Below are 23126 nucleotides of genomic sequence, written 5' to 3'. Positions count from 1 at the left end.
AGAGAAACTGTGTTTTTCAGTCGATAAACATAGTTTCTCTCGATAAACAGTGTTTATCGCCGATAAACAGTGTTTTTCGGCGATAAACACTGTTTATCGAGAGAAAATGTGTTTTTCAGTCGATAAACATAGTTTCTCTCGATAAACAGTGTTTTTCGGCGATAAACACTGTTTATCGGCGATAAACAGTGTTTATCTGAATTATTGGTCAAACGGCGCGCCATAGGAGTTGACTCGAGTCTGACCAGCGAATGAGCAGTATCTCCCGGGAAGTTTCGGGCGGTGATGGGTCTGTTACGGCCAGTAGTAGTAGTAGTAGTAGTAGTTCCACTACTTGTAGCATTTTGCTGGTTATATCCTCTTTAGTGTCCCGCAATTAAATGAATCCCCTGCAGAATAATGGACTACTATACTATATAGTATTCCGAACCCAAAACGAAACAGCTCTGACATTTCATTGGTTTACTCGGTGACCGGTAATATCATGACTCATGTATATTCATTAGGAAGACGTTCCTCATGAATATATAATTCAGTTCAGATGTCAAGAGGCCCTGGCTCGCGCCAGGCCTAATTCGCTTCGCGAATTAGGGAATCCCTCGCTTCGCTCGGGAAGCAGCCGCCAGGGCCTCGACAAGAGACTACTATTACTATGTTACTACCACTTCCACTACATCAAGAACTACTATTTTTTCTTTTTCACTGCTGTTGCTACTACTAGAAGAAATGACTAGAGGGTAAAACTGCAACATTAGGGACTGCAATATACTTCAGTCAGAGTATCATCATATTTCTCGGGCAAAGACTGGATGAAACAGGCAACAAAAAAGAAAGTTGTTCATGATATTTAAAACATTTTGTGCCACAATTATGGTTTTTCTTTCCTCTTTTTAATTTTGATTTAGCCCCTCCGTCCACGGGTTTCCCTGGATCAGCAGTAACCCAAACACCGATGTCTGCTGGGGAAGAAAACATAACCTCGACGACAGCAGCATCGAAAACGATGGCGACAGCAGTTGATAGTGGTACCATTACAGGTCAGTATTGATAATCAGTGATATGCTTTCGATATTATATTATTTTAAAGATATCAGTGGTTTCGAAATCAAATTTACAAAACAAACCACTGGTGTATAGTTGTTTAAACGTGTTCATTTATATCTCAATCGAGAATGTTGCCTTTCATTCCTATGTACAATTTATCAACCGCACACGAATAATATTAGCAGGATCCCTTACTCTCCTGTATTAATCATACACCCAAAATATGTGCTGATCAACGTGTTTTTCCACTTTCATGTATTGGACACAACCTAGCGAACTTTCATTCCTTTTCGTTTACAAAACAAAAGAATTACTGCAGTATTTATACCAAAATTGCTGAGTTACTAAAACACATTCTAATTATGTTAATGGTGTTCATAATAATAAGACTATATTCATAGCACTTAACACGTAGACGGAATTTCTGCATGTCTCTACATCCCGTTGAAAAGGTAAGGGGGTACAGAGTGAGAAAGAAGGATACCCTGGTTATACATAAACTGTCAAACCCTAAACTTAGGATTTGATCTCGAGTCCCAGGGTAGCACAGGTTGCAATATTCATATATATTTATGTTGTTTTTTTCACCTCTAGGAGACAATAATACAACAGATGGGCCCAGTAATAATATGACGACTGTTGAAGTTTCGACTTTGCCTCTAATGTCAAGCATGAGCGTAGACAACATCACGTCAACACTGCCACCGCCTGGCATGGAAAATTTAACTTCGACGCCAGACATTGGGAATTCAACTTCGACACCAGACATGGGGAATTCAACTTCGACGCCAGATATGGGGTATTCAACTTCGACGCCAGACATGGGGAATTCAACTTCGACGCCAGACATGGGAAATTCAACTTCGACACCTGATATCGGGAATTCAACTTCGACACCAGACATGGGGAATTCAACTTCGACGCCGGACATGGGGAATTCAACTTCGACACCAGACATAGGGAATTCAACTACGACGCCAGATATGGGAAACTCGACTGCTACGTTGGACGTGACAAATACGGCCTCGTCAACAACCAACGCAATTAATTCCACTTCACATTTGAATATTGAAAATGTGACAGCGTCAACAGATTCTAACATGACGACGTCAGAGTATGTGACGGTGACGATGACATCTGAATATATGGCTATTGTGACTGATGACTCAAACGTTACAGATATCACAAATTTAATCGATACTGCAATGGCAGGAAGTAACGTTTCATATAATGCAAGTACAGGGAATTTAACAACGTTGTGTAAGTTTTAAATCATCTTTGAAATTAAACCCCTTCTGTTCTGTAAATAAATTTATCGATTTTAAGTTAAAATAAAGGCTTAGCTTATTAATGAGAAGCTAGCCAACGGTTACCTATCAACTGTAAATAAATTTTTGTGGTAGAGTGTGTAAAAAAAAAGAGTGTATGTTGTTAAAATATGAATGGCATGCGGCGAATGAGAGAATATTATTCAAAAATATGAATTGCATACTGTTAATGAAGGTGGACCACATGTTAGGTCTGAACTTTTCTTTGTATTCCTGTAGCTTTATCGCAAAATATTTGAAAACCTATATATCAGTTTGGACCAGGGTGGAGTATTCTTCATAGGCAGCTACGTTCATAAACGGTAAAATAATACCGAAATGCATATTATGTTATTATAACTTCTAATATATTTCAGTTCCTACAAACAAGTCAATGGAGGAGTCCCAGACGACAGAATTCGATGATACAAGAAAGAGAAGTGGACCAAGCATACCAGGTAAGGAAACCGAGCCAAATTTCAAGTTGATTGATATGAATAACAACCGTACCCCTAGCCCTTTATTGCATCCTTGGAAGTAATAAACTAGTTAGACCGTTTTTCAACAGATTATATTGATTCATAAATCAGTCCATTGATTTATTTTAATTTTATATTTTACCAGAACTAGACTTCGGAGAAAAAAAAATCAAATCGAAAGAGAAGAAATGTTAATGAAAGCAAAATGAAATAAAAATATTGTGTTTCCCTAATCTGTCTTTTCTTTTCATTTTCAGTTGCACTGTACATGAGTATCTCAGTTATTTTGGCACTATGTGTTGTATTACTACTGGGTATCATTGCGCACGTGTGTGCCTCGTAAGTATATGCATGAATCACCTCGCTTTTCCACTTCTTATCACAATTGATCAACACCTCTCCTTGTTCCAATCTTTCTGCCAACCCCTGCAAATATAAGTGGTGTAAATTCAACACCAAGCCAATCAGTAAAACTGCTGAACTAACACCAATACAGTATCAGAATTTGTCCAGTGACAGTGTCAAATTAACACCAAGAAGTGCTAAGCGATCAGGGCTCAACAAGGACCTCCATTTACACTGGGTTTGATTGCGTTTTGACACCTTTGATGTGAAACCTGACACCCCTGGCAGGATTGCCTCTCCTCCTAGCCACCTCTTCCGATTCCATCCTTTATTTTACATATTCTGATCCAATTCTCTCCTGATCTTTTTTTTTTATGTATATACCATAATTATGAACTATATTACACTTCCCCTTCCATCTATCTACCCTATATCAAGAGCCCTATGCGATTCTGACAAGAAAAACTCAAAGTGAACAAATACAAGGGTGAAGTATCATTAAAGGGGTCACAAGACTGACAAATAGCCGCATTTTTTTGCGGGGTGGGGGGAGGGGAAGTCACAGCCACCAATTTGAATCAATGCCTGTTTTGTTGTCCTTGAACATTCTTAATTTTATTTTCATCTGAGACAAAGGCACTAAAGCTTATGTCTGATGTTGTTGACTTGCCATGCTGGTTGGTTATTTGTAATATAATATAAAGCATGAAAACGATGAATGGGGAAAGTAATAGGCGAACTTACTTTTTTTCCACATTCCATAAAATCTTCTTTTCTTTATTATTACATCGTCTTCTTTTTCAGTATGCGAAACAGGCCGACCTCTTACAACATCTCGAGCCGTGTTAACGGTCATCATAACCCAGCGTTTGACAGCGGTGAAGTCGCCGATGATGACGAAGATAATCCGGTTAAGGGTATAATGCGAGAACCCATAGGGGACATCGAGTCGGGGTTATACAGTGACAACGAGCGAACTCCGTTATGATTGAAAATTTTTAAAAGTCAACAGAGAGCCGAAGAATGACTTTTCTGACAATAAGTGAAAATAGTTTAATAGAAGCTTGCCAAAATCGAATAAATTTCTGTGATTACATACATTCCGAATGATTGAGGTATGTGTACAGCTTTTATTGAATGTATAATTTCACTTCACTAATTTCAGAACTGATGGTATTATATTTATTATGGTTCTGGAACCATACCTTTTATTCAAACATATTTTAGTGCACTTGATTCATATATAGGGTCACATACTTTGAAATAAAATTATCATCATGATAAACGGATTAATTTCGTCTAACTATTAGTTCAGATTTTGAAAACAAAAGTTTTGATTTACCGAAACTTCATAGGCTTGTATTTAGTGTCACTACTCCGTTATTTCGAACAATGACTCTTTACATCAATGTTCTCAATAGCGTTGGTTCTTAGGCAGTACTTGAAAAATAAATATTATTGTATTAATTTCCATTTTGTCACGGTACAAATTATGGTTTACAAAACCATAACCCTAATCCGTTATACCCGAAACAGTTTGTGTACTCGCTACTTCCTCCAAAGTAGAGAAGAAATTTTATCTCAAATACATCCGACAAGCTCTCCAAATAAACTAATAAACAAACCCCCCCCCCGATTAGTCGCCGGTGCTAAATAAATTAGGATTCGTGTCATCTTGTAGTTATGTAAATAGAATGATGCGTTGTGTGATTGTAATGTTATCGTTGGAAAGCGATTAACGCCTAAATATTTTGCAATGTGCCTTGATAAGCTCTCGATTACGAGTGTAAGCTAGTTTGTGCTCATTTCGTTATGTACATGATAACGGAAATATTCAATGCATTCATATCTCTTTTTATATGTTTTAGATCTCAGTGCAATTTTCAACCAAGCTGTAAATCGAACAACGTCATCCTTAGGATTCTAATTATCTGTATTTTGAATAATTTATTTATATTCATTCACACTCCTTGAAATTAAAGAGGAAATTAAAAAAAATAAATGTGTAACAATAGTAGCACAATAATGGTGATGGTTTTTGCTTCTTTTTTACTTCTATAAATTCATTAGTAAATAAACATAATGAAGGCTGAAACGTAATATTTCCAAATATAATACCGTTCGATAAAGGTACTTTAGTAGTCAAATTTCATATTTGAATAAAGCACCCTCTTTTTGTTTTAGGAACCATTAATCGCTACCAATATCGCATTTCACTTATTTATTGTATATTAGATTTTTTTACAAAATGTAATATCGATTAAATGCCGTACTCAATGGCTTAGGTTCGGTATGCGGGGTATTGAACTCCGGACTTTCTTGTCTAGTCAGGCAGTCCAGAAATCTCGGCCACGGCACCTACATGGGGTCTAATGCCACAGCAACCGCCGTAGCGAAATGTAATTTATTTTCATATATAGATTGGAATTGATACATCTTGCCATATATTTCTTGTATGTTTTGGTCCTTTAATATTTTGTACAATGTATTGTAAATATGCTTTCTTTTAGGGGCATTTGGTAATGAAATAGACTTCATAAAAAAAATCAGATGCATCTTGATTCTTTATTCCCTTGGCCATGTTGGCTGGATGGATAACTGCTAGATATTCAATGAGAGAATGATTTTTTTTTATAAATGACAATGCATGTATGGGCAAAGAATATCATCCAAAGTTCTAGACTTCTCAAAAAGTCGCAGGTTCTTCATTATGTAATATTTGTTTTTTGCTCTGCGTTATAATGAAGATTCGAGAACAGAGTAAATCTATTTTCAATTCCCGTCATGACAAAAGATAGCCAAGAAGTCTCTGTTCAACATGATTGCATCAAATGAGCAATCGAGCCCTTGATTCCGGACAACGATACATTTACAATTTTTCATCAACTATGAACTGCATGGTGCGGAATAGGTGTTCCGGTTCACCGATATTCGACAGGTTCGTATATGTTGTTCTTTATCATTTGACGGGCATTTGACAATATATTTACTCTGTTCTTGAATCCTCCATACACTGCAAAAACGCCGGTGTTCATTTAACACCAGCCGGGTATCTATATCGGAAAACACCAGAGAAGTGTTGAAACAACATCACTTGAGAATCAAACCGATATTGGTTTAAAACTAATTGGTTTTGCTCAAAATCCCAAACTGGTGCTAGCATAACGCCAAAGCGGTGTTGTTTCAACACTTATCTGGTGTTTTCCGATATACATGTAGATACCGGGTTGGTGTTAAATTAACACCGGCGTTCTTGCAGTGTACGTCGTTGAGCGAAAACTCTCTATTGTCACAGTCACATCAACGAAACCGACTCCAAACCGACCAATCGTATGCCATTGAAAATGACGTCACTATTATTTGATCGGTACATGTCGTTGGTTTCATTGGGGTGACAACAACATCCGGGCTTTTCGCCTTTACTACGGAGACACTTTCTACTCTCTTAAAATGTTGGGCAACATACTGTCCACAAAACAATGTACCAGTACGTAGTTACTTGATGGACAATTTTGGTAGAATGACCTTTCATTTCTTTCATTATGATTTCAAAGCATAATATTACGTAAGCATGCCTTTAGATAGCAGGATGAAAAAATGAATAGACCAGGGCCCTGTCTTACAAAGAGATACAATTGATCCAATAAATTTTAACTCTATGGAAATCCATCAGTGCCATAATTTCTTCTACAGGAAATTTGCAGAATGTCCTTTGTAAGCAAAGGAGAACACACCAAATTGTCGAGAAACAAGTGAATTTATGGATATACATCCATGTAAAAAAAACTGTTGAACAAACATGCATTTTATATGTTGACTTTGCTGGCTTTCCATAGTTGCGATTGATCAGATCAATCGCAAATCTTTGTAAGACGGGCCCCAGGTGACCAGAATAGCACATCAATGAACACTCTAATGAAGGTATTTGTTGCATTTCTACTTTGAATGCATAATTATAGCATGTTGTACAACTGTACAATGTATTTGGCAAACTGTGAAATATACCAGTCCTTCGTGGACGCATTGTTTTTTGTTGATGTAAATGAAACACACAATTCAAAAGAATAATCAAAACATCAAAGTTGGTGCTTATCTCATTAAATTTTAAACCACCATGTAACTTTCGTACCAATGACCTTCCTCTGATCATGCGCAGAGTGGAACTACGAAATGGCTTATTGGTTAAAATTTTATCAAATTCTGGGTAGTTTTAAACCAATAATGTGTGCATTGGGTGAAACTACACAGTATTGCTTGAAATCTACCCAGAGTTGGGTAAATTTTTAACCCATTGTTGTGTGGGCAGTACATGTAGCCCAACATTTTAAGCGCATACATTCGTAATTCCGAAGCTTCGTTATTCCGAAGGTTCGGATATTCCGAAGGTTCGTTATTCCGAAGGTTCATATTTCCGAAGGTTCGTAATTCCGAAGGTTCGTAAGTCCGAAAACGAAGTGAGGTTCGTAATTCCGAAGGTTCGTTAATCCGAAAACGAAATGAGGTTCGAAATTCCGAAGGTTCGTTAGTCCGAAAACGAAATGATTAACGAACCTTATTTCGTTTTCGGACTAACGAACCTTCGGAACACCGAACCTTATTTTGTTTTCGGATTAACAAACCTTCAGAACAACAAACCTTATTTCGTTTTCGGATTATCGAACCTTTGGATTAACGAACCTTCGGAATAACGCCACAAATGTTCGGATTAACGAACCCTTTTACGTTTTCGGATTAACGAACATCGAGGTATAGGCAATTTACGTGTTTCGGAATTACGAACCTTCGGAATAAAGAACCTTCGGAATTACGAAGTGTAACCCATTTTAAGAGTGTACAACGGACCAATTCCTTTGAAAATGCAAGTCAAATCACATTGGAGAGCTGAGAGACTTTTGTCGAAACTTGGTGGACCGCGGGACAGCATCGGAATCTCTTGACTCTGGAGTCTTGCAAATATGTCGTTGTCCAGAGTCTGGACAACGACATATTTGCAATTGTTCGTCCGGCGCAAATATTCGGATGATCTGCTGTACCAGTCCACCAATATTCGGCAAAAGCCTCTCAGCTCTCCATTGTGACTTTAATTGCATTTTTAAAGGAATCGATGCGATGTAGTGTCTTCGTAGTATTAAAATGCGAAAACTCTCCATTAGCTACTAGTCAAATTCTCATGTTTTCCTGATATAGTTTCCAATGTATTAGACAATGACAATGGGCCATACAGCAGGCCTATATGCAATTCAGGTACATTAGGTATATTGTCCATTGTTAAAAAAAAATCAAACTCTGGCCATTGTCCATTGTTAAAAAAAAATCAAACTCTGGCCATCGATAGCGGGAGTATGCAAACACGAAGTACGGTGAGAGCTCAATCAGAAGGTAATCAGACACAAATTCAGGATGCTATCAATGTGTTTAAAAGAAATGAAGATGACAATTTATGCGAATCACAAAAAGGAAATCTGATAAGTAGATCCTCCAGATAAAGATTTGCTGATCCATCTCACAATTATACAGTCCATTACGGTGTTTTCTCTACTTTCCCTTCCCGCTATTCTCTTAATTTTGTATGCATTCATTTCTTATCCGATCGCTCTTATCCTCTACCAAATTACAACTATTCCCTCTCCTGTATCTGCTTCCTTTTCTTATTTTCTTTTTAGAAAAACTTCCTCTCCTTTTTCATATTTTGTCGACTTATTTGTGTTGGATGTATATATTTTCCCAAAATTATGTATTTCTTTATGGTCAAATCTCTAATCATCTCGAGATATTCCTATGAAGTGCGCTTTATTTTGTCCATCCTTTACACATTTCTCCAACTTAGCCACGTTTAATTCATCCTCTTAACCATTTTGCCTTTACCATTTTCATATAAACCCCTCAAAAATAGTTTGGAAATCTGAGTTTGGCCATTAATTTCTCCCAACTTCCAATTTTACACAATGTATATTTGATATCATTCAAAAGATCATTTGATTCTCTTTCAATATTGTGTCATTTTACAACTTTTGAATTTTGATCTTGCCTCACATTTCAAGGCACTGCACCTCCATGTGGGCCATATCATGTAGGATATAATTTTAAAGAAAATTAAATGGTCTATTTGTTGGTATCAATCACACATTAATATTCAATAAAACCGAGGAGGGATTATCGATCAAAGTCGGATTTCCATACTTTTTTTCGAGGAGTTTATATATATATATATTTTTTTTCTTAGAGTAGGCCTACATTTTGTTCATTAGCTTAAATTCTATTCCGCAAATATTCTGCACTCTTCCCCTATTGTTATATTACCAATATTGATCTTTGCATTTTATTTCCTCATGTTACCTTTCATTTTATTTTATTTTATTCGTATGCCTTTTTTTTCCTCGTTTCCACCACATCAAAATCATTTCTTCTTCTTCTTTCTAGTTCTCTGTCGCTTCCTGTTCTTCGATTTATTCTTGTTCTCTTATATTTTATTATTTCTTTCATCTCCTTTCCTTTGCATTTAATGTTGATTTACATAATAATTATATTACCTATATAATTATTAAAAAAACAGTGCTATGTCTTGATGATATTTTTCGCAAGTGTTACCTAATTCATTTCATCACAGTCAACAACGAAGCAAAATATCCGAAATACCAATTCTCACACCATTTACTGTATACATGACATAGACTTATTTTTATTGGACATCCTGGAATAAATACATGATTCTGAAATAAATAAATATGATGAACAATATACGTGTATGAATTAAAACAAAGTTACCTCAGCAAGTAGGCCCTATATTTTCGAGACATATTTGCAAAATTGTACGGTAAACAACCAGAAATGTTTTTTTATTATTACGAAATACTACACATACATGTACATGTAAGTCACGTAAAAGAATGCTCTTAATTTTGCAAAATAAATGATATAAGACGGAAAGTCTCAACAATTTGTTGCATTACTATACCAACAAAACTTTTCACGATTTTTACGCAAACAAGTGAAAATTATAAATCATAAACTCCATTTTTGATGGGAATACCGGATTTATGAGTCATTAGTTGACAGTTGCCACTCATTTGTCATGTAGTGAGTGACGTAAACATGATAAATGAACTCCCAAAATGATGCAATATAAATTTGTTCTGAGCACCCTGGAAACGCTCGCATACAACGTTTGTGCATAAAATAACACTGGATATTGTAACATGATTTTTTTTGTGAAACAGAATCCAACATTGTGCTTAACACCAATCATGTATCAAGTGAACAAAATGCTATAATTTTCGCACAAAAGCTACTGGAAAAAAATTGCCTGGGATTTAGCGGTTACTACCATTTTGTATGATGTGTCAGGTGATACTAGCGTAATTCATATCATTGACCATTCACCATTTATTCATAACGCCCATTTCCCCTAAGAGAGAATTAGATTTACTAAAACATACAATTTCCACACACACAAATAAAAAAAACATGACAAACTCTACAATCAATCGATGATAACAATTTAGTCAATTTCTAACAATAGATAGATGCTCAGAAATCAGTATACGAACATTCATATGTCAAGTCAGGGACATTTCAGCTGAAGGACATATCACCCAACACACACACACCCACCCACCCTTACACCCTCACATACACAAACACACATACGCGCGCACACACACACACGCACTCCCACACACCCTAACCAGCAAATAAAACAATTTTTTACACAATCTATTTATGTAATTGACTATAGGAATATTGTAATGATCCAATCCCATCTCTTGGACAAGCGGGGGAAAAACGGAAAATATTAGTTATACATGAACCCATTTCATTTGAAATTTATAATCTACAGATCCTTCCAAACGTCCCCGAATTGAGCTCTCATTTATGTCATTGGACATACACAGAAGATATCGTACTGCTTTTCTATAATTACTCAAAATTAACATGATTAAGAACCGTGCTTAAACTGATATGGCATTGGGTCAATCAATTATACATATCAATATGATCATGCATTTATTCATATAGTAATATGTTGTCTCTGTTGTTTGTGTTCATCTAACCAAGATTGATAACCAATTATTTAAATAGACATACAGCCAAAGATTTTGAGGGGGCCATATTTGGCGTATGGGGCAAAACTTTTTTTTAAGGTGCGAGCGAGCAAAGCGAGAGACTAACAATTTCCACAATTTTATTACAAAAATCAAATTTTGTGATAGATTTTGACATAATATTCATAAAATAACATCATATTTCACCATGCACTTTTTCCTTTTCTTTCTTTTTTTCTTTTTTTTTCTTGGTCGTGAAAATATTGAGAAGGGAAGAGGCATCTATATGACATTGCATTATTAATAGTGGATGCTTATGATGATTATGAACATGAATTGTGATTAACACTGTTAAAATATTCAAATATAATAGTGAGGGGACTATTTTAGGTAATGTTCCACACTGTGAACACACTGTGGGTCATTATCATCATAGGTCCATGTTATCATGGACCTATCCACGGAGGATTAGTCTATTGTTACTGGGGGTGCTGAGCATTGTCACAGCACCCCCAGTAACAATAGATAATCCTCCGTTGATAGGTCAGTAGTAATAGGGTACGTATAGCGTCATAACTAATCCCTATTGTTCTAAACAATAGAAATATGAATTATGAATATTCTATTGTTCTAAACAATAGAATATGAAATATTAATAAATTTATGAATCAATAATTATGAAATATAAAATATGGATTAATAATTATGAAATATGAATCGATAATTATGAAATATGGATTAATGATTATGAAATATGAATCGATAATTATGAAATATGGATCGATATGGATTAAAAATTAAAACAATGGGAATATGGATTAAAAGTTAAAACAATGGAAATATGGTATAAACATTGGATGACGTCATAGGTTCCCGAATCATCGAAAACAAATGACGTCATCATTGTGACGTAATACCAATGACGTCACAGACTTACGAAACATCGTAAACATATGACGTCACGCAACAAACATGACGTCATCCCTCGAAAAAGTCTCAAAGATAAAGAAAAAGTAAATGACGTCATCGAGTGGCGGAAACAAAGTCGGACATGTCCAGATAGAAAGAGACTTTTAAAATAAAGAAACAAAGCCCAACATGTCTGGACAACCCCAATACTCGCACTAAATATAGAAATATAACATCATTGGAGTGGGTGGGAAGGGTATAAAATGGAGAAAAGTAAGAGGAACGATTCATATTGCGATATTTTCTCTGATATTCATCGTCATATATGTTACAAGATGACCGAAACTCCAGACGAATGGTGCCGGGATATGCAGACCACGGTAGAGAAGGTCGAACTTATGATGCTGACGGAGTACCTGATGATCGTAGAAACACAGTGGAGCCTCAAAAACCAACCGGACGACATATCGAGCTACCTTCCATCATCCGACCCACAACACATGGTACATCAGACAGTCAGCTACCTGGACCCTCAGAAGGTGGAGCAGTTTTACCCCCACGTAGCCCGGGTCCTCTGGCTGAAACCGGACCAGGTCGATTGCAGACTGTACATGGAACATCTTCAATTCATTCTGAAAGGGGAGACAGAGGAGGAATTGGAGGCCAGGAGAAAGAATATAGCCCGTCATCTGGAGGGAATCGAACCGGCAGTACAGATTGTTTACCGAGCCATGGACGTCGACAGGGGATTTCCTCTCATAACATCCCCTTTGTTCTAATTGAAGGGATATTGTTAGAACTGAATCCCGAGATGACGGAGAGGGAGGTGTCTAAACTAGTTAACATCTGTCAAAGAATAAACCAGCATGATGACTTTCAACATCTGTCAATCACCCGTCTACGAGAGACCGATAATCTACAACTATTTGTAGACATTTTGCTCTCCGAGAGTCTGGAAAGGAAGGGCCATCCTCATCTACTACCCAGAGCTCTGGCGACGCTTTGTTACTTCGAGAAGGTGTATAACATGGCTGAAATGGCTTCAACGAAGAAAAAGGAACTCTACGCATTCTTTGTCACAGAACTCAAGATGTATGAAATACCTTGGAACGGCACGACACCCGAGTCATTGTATGGACTTTTACCTTGGTTGCTCCTTAGAACTACTCTACATTTTATATTGTACATTTGTAATATCGATGTAAATAGGCTTCTCGATTGATGTTTTGTATTATGTTTACGATTGCGTACAATTCATGCTGTGAGTAATGATAATAATAATGATAACTCATAAACCAAAAATAACCGCGTCGATGTGTCGTTATTTAAACAATATAGACTTGCAATATGTTATGTGTAATTTGAGACGATATTCAAACACGACAGGGTAATATTTATAATCAGGTGTTTGTGAGAGATAAGTCATTGATAACGAAAGTTGGTGTACTGTGAACAACAAATCATGAAAAAGTTGGAGAGAGCGTTGAAAGAAATCTATTATAATCCAGAACACGGAGCAAGTTTTGGAAGCGTGAGAAAATTATGGCAGGCTGTGAGAGAAAATGGATTTCCGAATGTAGGGGTGAAAAGGGTGAAAGAATGGTTACAATTTCAGGATGCATACACTTTGCATACACCAGCCAGAAAGAAATTTAAAAGAAATCGAGTGAAGGTGCGAGGAATAGATGAAATTTGGGAAGCTGATTTGATTGATTTAAACAATTTAACGAAATTTAACAAGGGATATCGTTATATCCTAACCTGTATTGACGTTTTGTCTAAATTTGCATGGGCCATACCTCTCAAAACAAAATCTTCGGATGACGTCATACACGGATTTGAACGAATTCTGAAACAGGGTCGCATTCCTATCATGCTACACACGGACAAAGGAAAGGAATTCTTAAACAAAAAGTTTCAGGATTTCTTGAAAAAACAAAATATTCAATTTTTCACTACGGAAAACAATGTAAAATGTGCCGTAGCAGAACGTTTCAACCGTACACTCATGACTAAAGTATACCGGTATTTAACTTTTAACAATTCGTATCGATACATCGAAGTATTGCAAGAAATCATGAGGGGATACAATGGGTCCATTCACTCAAGCATCGGTATGAAACCCGAGGAAGTTACAATCGAGAATCAAAAACGTGCTTTAAAAGCGTTGTTTGGAACAAAAACAAAAAAGAAAGTGAGAAGGAAAAAGAAGATGAAATATGCAGTGGGTGACCAGGTACGCATCAGTAAAAATAAACTAAGGTTTGAAAAGGGGTATGCGAGTAACTGGTCGGAAGAAATCTTCACTATCAGCAAATGCATTGGGAGGATACCACCGGTGTACAAACTGAAAGATTACAACGGAGAGGAATTATTGGGTACTTTTTACGAATACGAGCTTCAAAAGGTTCGGAAAGATAAACACGCCAAATATCTGATTGAAAAGGTATTGAAAACAAGGACTCGTAAGGGTAAAAAACAATACCTGGTACGTTGGAAGGGTTATGGCAAAGAATTCGACAGTTGGGAGAAGAGGATAGAAAAGAGATAAAGGTGTTTAACATCGTGAGAAAATGTCAAATCGTGTTTCGAACAGGGTTGTGTTTGGATGGTCTTCATCATGAGCTCCCAATTTTACGTCACTTTACCGAGCAATAGCTCTATGAATATTTATCCTGAAAACAAAACATGTCGTTACACGACGAAGCTTCATACACCTATTTCCCTCACGGAAAATTTCGAAGTAGGGCTCGCTGAGCTCCAATTCCAGAAGAGCTGGAATACAATCAACGAAGAAAATAATGTAATTACTATCCACCGTAATGATGCGAATTCCAGTAACCCAAACATGGTGAAATCGATTACTTTACCATCGGGTTATTATAATTCGGGAGAAGAATTAATCATGGTAATCAATGGTGTCATGGATAGACGTGTACGGTCTTTCGTTGGTTTCTTTTATAAACATACAATGAGAAAGTGTTTCATACAAATTGGAGAAGGAACGGCGGTGATGATACCCTGTAATCTAGCGAGAATGATGGGTTTTGACGGGGAATGTCATCTTACAGAATCTACGTTAAGCCCTCTGCCGATGGACGTTCACATGTTCTTTCACACATTTTATATTTATTCCGATATTGTGCAACATCAATATGTAGGGGATGCATGTGTACCTCTTTTGAGAACCGTGGCTGTCATTCCAAACAAAGAGTCGGATAACATCATTTGCACTTACGATTCCCCTCATTACGTTCCTTTAAACCTGTATCAATTTGAAACTATAGATATTATATTAACGAATGAAACTGGTGAAGTCGTGCCATTTGAAAGAGGGAAGGTGATCGTGAAGCTTCATTTTAGGGAACGTGTGTCCTCTTTGTGAAAACGATTGATTTGATAAAACTGTAATGGTATATCATCGTGAACAACCCTCCATGTTAAAAAATAAAATGCATATTTATCAACGCCAAATAGGCTATGGTATTCCAGTTTTTAAAGGAGCTGTCATGCAACGAGGACATGGGTTGGGCAGTTTGGTAAAGGGTTTATTTAGATCGGCTGCCCCACTTTTAAAAAGGGGGGCTGTGGCACTGGGTAAGGAGGCAATGAGTACAGGACTGAACATCGTTCAAGATACCCTCAACGGTGAAAATATAAAAAAGGCGACCAAGAAGAATATGACGAAAGCCGGGAAGCGACTGGCATCCAAAACAATGGGCAGGATCAAGACGACACTAGGGAGAACGCAGACAGGAGGGAATCGTAGGTTGATCTTCAGAGAAGTTAAAAGAAAGAAGCAAGCAAGGAAAAGGACCATTCGGTCTAAACACCCTCCAGCGAAAAGACGTCGTGTACCGGACATCTTTGATCCTTAATTCATTCTCTCATCTACTTATAACAGCATTTCTATAATGGCTAAACTACACGACAAGAGTGATGCCTGCTGTAAATCCGAATTGGATCTTTTTACCATCCCCAGTACTCAAATGAGTATTCTAAAAGGACCTTGGGTCGAATATCATCCTGTCAGTACCATCACAGATGCAGCTCCTATTGAATTCAACGTAGGCGGAACTGCGGAAGAATATGTCGATCTTTCTCAAACCATGATTCAAGTGACAGCCAAAATCGTCAACCCAGACAATTCACCTCTCGGTGCAGATGCGCAGGTTGGACCCGTGAATTTATTTTTACCATCGCTTTTCAGTCAGGTAGATGTAATGCTCAATGAAAAATTGGTGTCACAACCTTCGAACACCTACCCTTATCGAGCCTTATTGGAAACCCTGCTGCATTACGGAGGTGAGACAAAAACATCCCAGCTTACTCAACAATTGTACTACAAAGACGAGGCGGGTAAAATGGACATCGTCAATCCTTTAGATGGGGAAACAAACAAGGGACTAAAAAAACGACATAGCTTTATAGCTGGAAGTAAAATCATCTCTATGATAGGACCAGTATACGCCGATCTGTTCTTTCAGGAAAGGCTTTTACTCCCTGGAGTAGATTTGAAACTCAAATTCAACCGCAGCAAAGACTCGTTCTGTCTTCTATCATCCGACGTCAACCCAAAATACAAAGTGATCATCGATAAGGCTGCCCTCTACGTCAGGAGAGTGAAAGTCAACCCATCGGTGATGATCTCACACGCTAAAACACTGGAAAAATCAACCGCAAAGTATCCCGTGAACAAAGTAGATGTTCGTTCCTTTTCGATTCCTGCTGGTAACATGTCAGTGAGCAAGGATAATCTATTTCTTGGTCAACTCCCCAACCGAATCATCGTCGGTTTCGTAGACAACGATGCTTACAATGGAACCTACACCAAAAATCCTTATAACTTCAAACATCTTCATCTCAACTTCATTGGGGTTACTATCGATGGAGAAACAATACCTATGAGACCTATACGTCCCAGTTATACGGAAGGACCCGGGCAGAATTTCATACACGCTTACAATTCTCTCTTTATGGGTTGTGGGCGTATGTTTACGGATAAAGGATTGGACATTAGTCCAGTCAATCTAGCCAGAATAGGGGGGTAACCCACCACTAATTGCAACACGAGATATTCCACTGAAATGCTTTCCAGGAAGGTCCCCTAAACAACATACTAAAAGTCCCAAGAAATCCAAGCAGTGGAAATTTATGAAATTTGCATATTATGCAAATTAGCCATGAAAAATTAGAAAAAGAAGGGAAATGATCCAAAGATTACAAATTAAATGTCCAAAACAATTTAATTTGAATGGAAGTTCATGATAAATAACTGAATTCAATGTTTTCCATTAAAAGTGCAAAAATTTCTATCTCATTTGCATATTATGCAAATAAGCATCCTTATATGGAAAAATTGTTAAGATATTGTGATTTTTCTCATATAGACTGCTTGAAAACATTTAATTAATGTTGACATTAATATGCTACTATATCACTAAGCATGAGAATTCATCCCAATGCCTGAAATTTTATTTGCATATTATGCAAATTAGCCATTAAAAAAAATAGAAAATGAGGAAATTAATCCAAAGATTACAAATTAAATGTCCACAGCAAGTAATTTTGAACAAAAGTTCATGATGAATAAATAAGTTCAATGTCTTTATCTAAAAAAGCTAGCAAATCTGCCTCATTTGCATATTATGTAAATATGTATCCTTATATGGAAAATGTCAAGAAATTTTGATTTTTATCACATTGACTGCTGTGAAAAGATTTCAGTTTTTCAAATTAATATGCTGCTATCACTAAGCATTCAAATCTATCCTAATGTGATTTATATTCAAGGAAAAATACTGGAAATATGTTCTTCGCTTCCTAAGCGTTAGTCTGACAAGATGATGAGATTGGCAAGAACAAAGCACAATATTTGAATTGGTGTGTAGTTTGTTAGAGTTGACAACCCTTTCTTACATGGATGGGAACGACTTAGACTTTCTTGAAATTTCACCGCATAAACATGATAAAGGGAGGCCAGGAAAAGCAAACTTATGGCAGGTAAGATCTGATGAATAGTCTCATTAAGAAGTGCAGCAGAGATTCCGTCTGGCCTAGTAGCTTCATGCAGGTTGTTTTCTTTAACAATTTCTTCAGTAGTCTGGCTACACCCGATTGACTTAACAATATGTTATCTGGCCATATCTGGGTCAGGACTGGGTCCCAGGACTTCAGCGTCATCATCATCATGATCAGTGGTGAATACTAAGACTAAAAATCTTTGCTTTCTTTTAATAATTATATTCCAATGTAGTCATAGCTATTGATATTAAGGGCTTCCAACATGCTAATTGTTACAGCCTGGATCATTGTCAATCCGGTCAACAAATTATGTATTATAGGCTTGTCTACAAACCCTCTTATGGTCCTCTTTAATGCATTGTAGCAATTCTGAGATTTACTTTACTGATGCTTTTGGAGCTCTAAAATGTGCAAGCCTTCCTAGCCTTTCTCTAAAACTCTTGACATCTTCCGACACAACCTAGCTATGTCCATTGTCTCATTGAGGCAACTTGTGTCGGAAGAAGACATGGTTAACGGTGTGTTCTTGTTAGAGTCCTCTTGATTGGCATTCAGTCTCCTATGCTCGACTTGTCGGATTTCAGTACAGAGAGTTGTATGATTGTCCAAAGTACAACTGCATGACACTATTAAAGTCAGCATTCCTCCAGAAGAACATCTTTAGTCGTACCATAAAATGTTTATTCCTCTGGATAACCTTACAGTATACCCATGAGTAGCACATTGTGGCAAGTGGAAGTGGTACACACTGTCTAATCAATGTTGGATGGTATTTGATGGTGATGTTAAGGGTGTTCCATTATGTTGTGTCCTCTTGTTGGAAAGGCAATAATCTGGCTTAGTCCTCCATCTGGTTTGTTCATTGTCTCACTGAGGAATTTCTGTTTACCATAAATATCAGGAAATTAATATTATTATTTGCATACGACTTTATACTGAGAAACTATAGCTTTAATATTTGGAGATGGTTGCCATAGGAGATTTATCAAAGAGGAAAGAACAGAAAATGGATGCTTCATCACGAAGCAGCAACTAGATTCAGCAAGAACGTCTAATCACGATTCCTGTATCTGAGAAAGATGCCTATAATGCACTTTGAGCCTTCATCATGAATTTATGAATGGCTTTCATGTCGCTCGTATAGGCAAATGCCCATTGTTACTTTTATTAAGCATGCCCAGAGATCTTGTGATCCAAGCAAGTACTCATATTCACCACCAAGACAAGTGATGATGATGATGATGATGATGATGATGGGTTCTTGTAAAGCGCCGGTATCCGCCTCAGCTGGGCGCTCATGGCGCTTGCTCAAAAATAGGAAATATCTCACAAATTTCAATGTCTTCAAACAGTGCTTAGGATCATCATTCAGTTCAAGTACTGTCCTAGTAATGCTACAATTGAGTTATTCTTGTCTTGTGATAATGTTGGAGTGGGGAACAGAAAGGTCTTCAGGTAAGACTCAAAAGTTGATTGGGTCTCTGCTCTCCTGATAAATTGGGGAAGGCTATTCCACAGCTTTGGTCCAGAGATGTAGAAGGCTCTGTCACCCCAGGTTGTGGCTGAGAGATTCCCTCAGCAATGCTTGAGCTGCTGATCTGAGACTGCGTGTTGGTCTATGCTGAGATAAGAGCTCTGAGATGAAGGGTGGAGATTTATCGTTAAGCGCTTTAACTACAAGGACCCCAAGTTTATAAGCTAACAAATATTCGAAGCTAATGGGCTTTTATTTGTACGGGTGTGACATCTTGTGCTGATCACTTGGCAATCCAGGAGTTGCTAGCGTGGACTATATATACTCGCAAGAAACGCAAAGTCTCTACAAAGTCAAGAAGAGAGCACTACTTGGATGGAAATAATGAAGCATTCAAGCAGTGGGATCCATGTAGAATGGACTCATCATTGTACAATATGAGTGGGGTAACTGCTCGTGACAAAAGTCAATATCAACCAAGCAAGAAGTGTAGGGAAGGTCATCATGGTTAATAAACATAATCTACATGGAATTTTAGAGGAAAGTATCACTTATGTGTTTCCTTTAATATTTATAAAATGTCGGATGCTTGTTTGCATAATATGTAAATTACACTGTATTAGCCATTCTTAGTGATCACATCATATTGATCTAGACTGAAATGTTCTTAACTTTTTTTGTGAGAAAAATCAAAATTTCTTGATTTTTTTCCATATAAAGATGCTCATATACAGATATATATGCAAATGAGGTAGATTTATTCACGATTTTTTATTTTAAAAAAAATTTGTAAAACTTATCATGGGCTTCAGTTGAATTCGTATTGATTTCTGCACGTGATTTCCAATATTTGGATTATTTTCCTTATTTGTAATTTATCATGGCTAATTTGCATAAAATGCAAATTTTGTGATTTTCCATATGCTTGTATATTTAAGGACTTTTAATATGGTGTTTAGGAAACCTTCCTGTAAGGTATTGCCATATTCCAATTTCAATAGATAATCTACTTGCAATTTTTGAGGGATGTATCATCAGTGTGTTTTCTTGAATATTTATAACATGTTAGATACTTTTATTTGCATAATATGCAAATTACACTACAGACACTAAGCTGAATACAAATGTATTCAACGTCCTTAGTGATAGCAGCATGTAAATTCCAACATCAATGAAATTTTCAAGCAGATACTGAGAGAAAAAGCACAAAACCTTGACATTTTTCCATATAAGGATGCTTATTTGCATATTATGCAAATGAGCCTAGATTTTTTTGCACTTTTGACAAAAAACATTGAATACAGTTATTTATCATGAATTTTCGCCCAAATTTAATTGTTTTGGACACTCAATTTGTAATCTTTGGGCTATTTTCCTTATTTTTCTAACTTTTTATGGCTAATTTGCATAATATGCAAATTTCATAAATTTCCACTGCTTGGATTTCTTGGGACTTTTAGTATGTTGTTTAGGGGACCTTCCTTGAAAGCATTGCAGTGGAATATCTCGTGTTGCAATTAGTGGTGGGTCAAACCCTATATTGACTGGACTACATTGACAGAGAAGACTATTCGAAGGGATACACGCTGTACGCCTTTGACCTGACTCCCGATCTATCGGATGGATGTCACCTTAACCTCGTTAAACAAGGCAACCTACGACTCGAACTCCAGTTTGATACACCTTTGACAAAGACTGTAAACTGTATCGTCTTATCCGAAGCACAAGGGCTCATTCAGATTGACCGAAGCAGGAACATCATCCACGACCATCAAGGATAAATCGACTTGCGATCAATTTATTCAATAAAATGGATACCCATCAGATCGACCATGTATTGAAACATCATCCTTTTACGCGACCGTATTACAGAGGAACGTGTGCATTGGACCAATTACCCCGGGAGATTGACAGGGAGAGACAATGCTACGTTGTGAATACAGACCCAAGCACTAAAGCGGGTTCCCACTGGACTGCTTTCTTTTTTGAAGGGGGTTTGGGGGAATTTTTTGACTCTTATGGGAACGAGCCTTCTTTTTACAGTCCTAAATTTAATGATTTTCTTCAAAGGAACTCTGTGTCATGGGTTTATAATAACAAACGAGTGCAAGGGACAAGTTCTACAGTCTGTGGACAATATTGCATATTTTATATCATAAAACGATGTCAGGGCCAGACACTTAACCGTGTACTTAGGGTATTTGGTAAAGATTATAGACATAATGATAAAACAATCAATGATTGGTGTAATCGACGTTTTGGTTCTTCGTTACCCTTACAAGATCTTTCTTTTGTTTTAAGACAAGTGGCTCAAAGTTTGACTATTTAATCGTCTTTATATTGATAAAAACTATAGTTATCTTGACTTTTCTTAAAAGTGTCACCATTTTCTACTTTTTGTAAAATTACATATTTACAGCTGACCCCCACTATTCGTCTTCATCTTTGCTTTAAATTATTTTAGTCGTCCACCCAAAGATCTGTGTTATTATTATTATTATCCGATGTATTAAGCGCTATATAAATGCGGAATATTATTATTATTATTCATATTTTTCTTTCTAGGTGTTTATCATTTTGTCTTATCTCTGACACCCTTATTGTGGGTTGGTTGTTATCCCATGGACTCTCTTCTCTTTCACCCTCTTTAACATTCGATGCTCTCCTTTTTTTCACTTTGGTATAAATCTTTATCCTCTTGCACCGTTAAATACTATTCATCCTTATCTTATTCCGTTATACATTGTTGTTAGTCCGGTTACTAATAATCTCTTATTCAATGTCTTCTCGCTATGTTCGATCAATACCCACGCGTGTACTTTATCTTAATCTCACGTATTATTTTCTCCTTTTTTCGTATTGCTCCTTTCTCGGATTCACATCTACCGTACAACTTCTTTACAAAATTCCACTCCTTTGACCGTCCTTTTCTTACTTTCTTACTTTAGCATTAATCTACCATGTAACGGTTTTCTTTTATTCATTTTCTCTCGTACACTCTATACTGTACAGGTATATGGGAATGATGGAAGATTAAATACAACATGAGAAGAAAGATATTCAATGTAACAAGTTGTGTCAGTGTTTTAATCTTATTAAATAAAGCATCGTTTGACAATGAATTTTCTCTTTTTTTTTCACACTGTGTATTATTTACAAGTTTTGCAGAAAAACGAGTGAAAGGAATGAAATGAGAGATAGAAAATGAAGAAAGTGTGAGAGAGAAAGAGAGGTAGAGAGAAGAGAAGAGAAATAAAACTAGTAAGAGAAATAGATATGAAGATCAAACATTATCTTTCACATACGATTATAAGATACATACATATTTACCGCATTGACAGAAATACAGTGATAAACAGCATTGAAAAGTAAGATTTATGAATAAATACTTGAAGGAAAAAATCACAACAGGCCCTTTTAAGTTTGTTAAATTCGTCCATTTTGTTCATTTTTTTTTAAAGGAGATCAATTTCTTCAGATTGTTCATTTAGTACATATTGTT

General features: G+C 36.7%; 2 protein-coding genes across 2 annotated transcripts; both read left to right on the top strand.

Annotated features, from left to right (window-relative positions):
• The first annotated feature begins 909 nt into the window (after window positions 1-909).
• LOC129280815 (coagulation factor V-like) lies at window positions 910-5713 on the top strand. Its single transcript, XM_054916821.2, has 5 exons — window positions 910-1037; window positions 1639-2304; window positions 2729-2809; window positions 3088-3169; window positions 3980-5713. The coding sequence occupies exons 1-5, from the start codon at window positions 953-955 to the stop codon at window positions 4161-4163; spliced, it is 1098 nt and encodes a 365-aa protein (XP_054772796.2). The 5' UTR covers window positions 910-952; the 3' UTR covers window positions 4164-5713.
• Window positions 5714-15112: 9399 nt separating this feature from the next.
• LOC129283496 (uncharacterized protein F54H12.2-like) lies at window positions 15113-22744 on the top strand. Its single transcript, XM_064112027.1, has 2 exons — window positions 15113-17141; window positions 21178-22744. Exons 1-2 carry the CDS (start codon window positions 16041-16043, stop codon window positions 21403-21405), a joined length of 1329 nt encoding a protein of 442 aa, XP_063968097.1. The 5' UTR covers window positions 15113-16040; the 3' UTR covers window positions 21406-22744.
• Window positions 22745-23126: the final 382 nt, after the last annotated feature.

Source organism: Lytechinus pictus, chromosome 17, assembly GCF_037042905.1.
Source record: "Lytechinus pictus isolate F3 Inbred chromosome 17, Lp3.0, whole genome shotgun sequence".
Classification (NCBI taxonomy): Eukaryota; Metazoa; Echinodermata; class Echinoidea; order Temnopleuroida; family Toxopneustidae; genus Lytechinus; species Lytechinus pictus.
Note: the sequence above shows the minus strand (reverse complement) of the source record. Positions and strands in the feature narration are given on the sequence as shown.